Raw genomic sequence first — 3538 nt, 5'->3', positions numbered from 1 at the left:
CCAGTCGTCGGGGTAGCTGTGGACGACGGCGAAGTGTTAGTGGGCTGATAGGGGTGAGCAAGGGGAATCTGTTGGGTTGTCTCTGAGCAGAGGAGAGCCAGGTGGCGACTGTTGGGGAAGGGGAGACACGGGCGATGGCTGTTGGGGAGACGAGACCCGAGCGGCGGCTGACGTAGGGTGGTGGAGGTCAGTGATCTCTACAGGCGGTCAGAGGTGGAGGAGGAACGACAGATGGAGGGGAAGGATGAGGGGTTTTGTTGGTGGGGTTTTGATTCTGACAGTAGAGCTTGGTCTATGGGAGAGATGAACGAGAGAGAGGGATCTCGTCGACTAGGGCTTGTAGATTGAGTTGTTTTACATGGAGGAGAATAGAGAAGATCTGACGGCTGGGGAAAGAGAGAGAAGAAACAGTGTAGGCTTAGGGTTTCACACCCATGGTTTCACACCAAATAAGCTAACACAATTTCATTTCAATTTTTCATTTTTTCATTTCAATAATTCGCTTTGATTACAAGAGCGTTTAAATAGAAGAGAAAAAAATACAGAATTAGAAGATTTCCTAAATCCCACAAATCTCTCATAATCACTTAAATCTCTCATAATCAATCACTACCAAATCTAAACCTAATTTGAAATTTCTCATAATCAATCACTACCAAATCTAAACCTAATTTGAAATTCAAATCTAAACTAAAATTCAAAATTCGAAATTCGAAATTGACTACTAAAAACTGAAATAATTAAAATTCAAATACAAATATAGAAATGCCATTCTTGTCCTCATCATGTGGCCTTAAAGGTAAGCAATGAGAACAGGTGCATGCATACTTTTGGCTGTGCTTGCCTGCATTTTGTACATACTTGTACCCCTATGGAGTAGTTTAGTTGAGCACTTCAGAGGAAGGGATGCTCCTTTTTTTGCTTTCCACCTTTTTTTTTGGAGGGAGGGATAATTCATTAGTTAAATGGCCCAGTTGTGTAGTCTGGGGCTACTGACTTTTCATGCTTCCCAAACCTGCTCTTTGACCTCTGGACTTCTGACATGGATGGAAGGAGTCTAGCCAATGTGACTACCAATATAGTACATGAAAGGGCGAAGTTGTTTAGACCTTTAGTTTTTTTTTTTTTTGCAATACTTATAGCGAAAGAAGAAAGAAAAATGAGGAAAATTGGCATATTAAACATTAGATTTTACTTCACCAGTCTGCTCAGCAACTATATTATACATTTCTTATTTGTTCCTTAACTCTAGCTCTTGACTGTCCTTTTTTCAGGTTGTTCGGGATCCACGCTTTGAATCATTATGTGGAAAGCTTGATCCCGAAGGGTAATTTTCTTTTTTATTCGAGTTGCTATCTAGAGTTCCTCTTTCTTTATGTTGGATGTGATTTGTGTTTCTTTTTTGACTATGGTGTAAACCATATATGCAATTGACCATCAAATTTGTTGATAATGGTTAATCCAGAGGCCTATTTTATGATGTTTGGTGTTAGTTGTAGTAAATTTCTCGATGTTTCTGCATCAAGGGACTAACAGAGATCTGGCAGACTTTGGCCAAAACCTTTTGCTCTAAACAAAGAATTCCTGCTTTTCTTGATTTGTTTACTCATTGCAGATGTTGGTCTTTGATGTGATTTCATGTTGCAAACTATGACAATGTATGCATGAAAAACTATGCTAATATATATGCATGAAAAAGAAGAATATTTGCTACAGTTGGGTCTCTCATGTAGGTGTTGGTGGTTTTTTATTTTGGTGTTTATTGCACCTGCGTCCAACATTACTGTTGAATATTTAATTCATCTTCGTAACAGGTTGCTTCCTTTGCTTTTTGTTTTTTGCATATGCAGCTTTTTACTAGCATGTTTATTTATGTGCTTACGCCTCTTCCCTTATTTTAGGTTTAGGAAGAGATACAATTTCTTGTATGATGTTGAACTTCCTCAAGAGAAAGAGGTGAATTTTTCTGCTTGTTGAATGAACTAGTCTGTTTAGATGTTTGTCTGTTTGTTTCCTATTCTGTCTATTGACAATGTTTTTGCTGAACAGAAGCTCCAAAAGTTGATTAAAAAGTCGAAAGATGCCAATGTTATCAAGGAGTTGAAGGACCACATTTCTTGGATTGTAAGTGAACTATGATTATATTTTATTTATATAATGTACTTTTATATTTGGTGCTGTTATAAATAAACATTATGTGTATAAACAATAGCTATTTGTTATGCTTCAACTCCAATCAATGCATAGTTGTTGATCTTGCAATATTTTTCTTTAAATAGAAAAGGTTTTAACGTGATCAGCTTCTTCCTTTTATATCAGCATGGGATTATACTCTAGTCTTGCTACATATATTGGCTTCTTAAATTGAGTTTAACGCATAACTAGATACCTATTTATTAGCCAGATCTTGTATGCTTTACAATATTAGTTGGTTACTGCTAAAAATTCTTGATCTTACTAAGTGCTCATGGAATGTTACTTTTGAATTGAGAGAATTAATCCCTGTGAGTGTTTGCTTGCTTGTTGCTTGCTCATGGAATGTCCTTGAATGCTGGAGAAGTCTGGTGAGGATTAAGTGGTGAAGGATCAAGTGGTGAAGGATTTAGTTTACTATCATTGTCAGGTTATCATACATGATGAGAAAGCGAAATTCTAATTTTAAAATTTAAACAGCACAACTTCGATGTGAATTTATAGTAAGCAGGAGGATTGATATAATTTCAGCTCATAAAATTGATTAGTAAGTTTATTTAAATCTTGATCCTTAGTAGTAAATTTTAGCAAATAGTATATCATAGTATCTCCTTAGACTGAAATTAAAAAAAAGAAAAAGGGTACCAAATATATGATACAAAAAGTAACAGACTAGGCTGTAAATTGTTGAAATATTAAGATAGATAAAGTACTAAGAATTGCTAAGAACAATTTGTATATATTACACTGACATTAATGGAAGGTAGAAGGTGTTCTTAGGGAGAGATTTTGGGGGTTAGAAACTGTACAAGATCAATAAGAAGAGGCATTTACCTCCCTCTTTTTCTTTCATCATCAACATTATTGCCTAAGGTTTTTCACATCTTACACGGGGATCACTAAGAAACATAAGCATCCATGAATATTTTGATAAAATTTTACAACTATATGTCAATGACTCACCCAAATGATGTTTTTTGTCTTGACATATGAAATGTTATGTAGTGGCACATCGATGGTGTCAGCTAAAAAATAAAATTCAAACTGAACAATATCCTATGAATTTCTTGTGTAATATAACATGAATAATGAGTAGAAGTATGAACTATGACCATTCTAATAGTAGTAGTTTGGTCCTAATGTAGGTGCAGCAAAAACGATAATATTGAACTTGATTTTTTGTTAGTAGTTATCATATATAATTGTGGTAACTGCCTTGAGCAAAGTGGTAGTAATCCAACTAAATAGTATGTATTGTTTAATAGATGGTTTATTCTGAATTAGTAAATGAAAATTATCCTTTGCTTCTTTTCCTTCTCTCCTTAGTTTTCCCCTTTTTTTCCTC

At 35.2% G+C, this 3538-nt stretch overlaps 1 protein-coding gene across 2 annotated transcripts in view; it reads left to right on the top strand.

Moving 5' to 3' along the window:
- The window catches only part of LOC109825046 (ribosomal RNA processing protein 36 homolog), a 21275-nt gene that overhangs the window by 15797 nt on the left and 1940 nt on the right, over window positions 1–3538 (top strand). For both annotated transcript variants that reach the window (XM_020391743.1, XM_020391742.1), the window contains exons 4-6: window positions 1275–1327; window positions 1902–1956; window positions 2050–2124. In XM_020391743.1, the coding sequence (XP_020247332.1) occupies window positions 1275–1327; window positions 1902–1956; window positions 2050–2124 (183 nt within the window). The remainder of the gene's footprint in view (window positions 1–1274; window positions 1328–1901; window positions 1957–2049; window positions 2125–3538) is intronic.

The sequence above is a fragment of the Asparagus officinalis genome, chromosome 10 (assembly GCF_001876935.1).
Source record: "Asparagus officinalis chromosome 10, Aspof.V1, whole genome shotgun sequence".
Lineage (NCBI taxonomy): Eukaryota > Viridiplantae > Streptophyta > Magnoliopsida > Asparagales > Asparagaceae > Asparagus > Asparagus officinalis.
The sequence above is the reverse complement of the archived record's forward strand: the minus strand, read 5'-3'. Positions and strand labels throughout refer to the sequence as shown.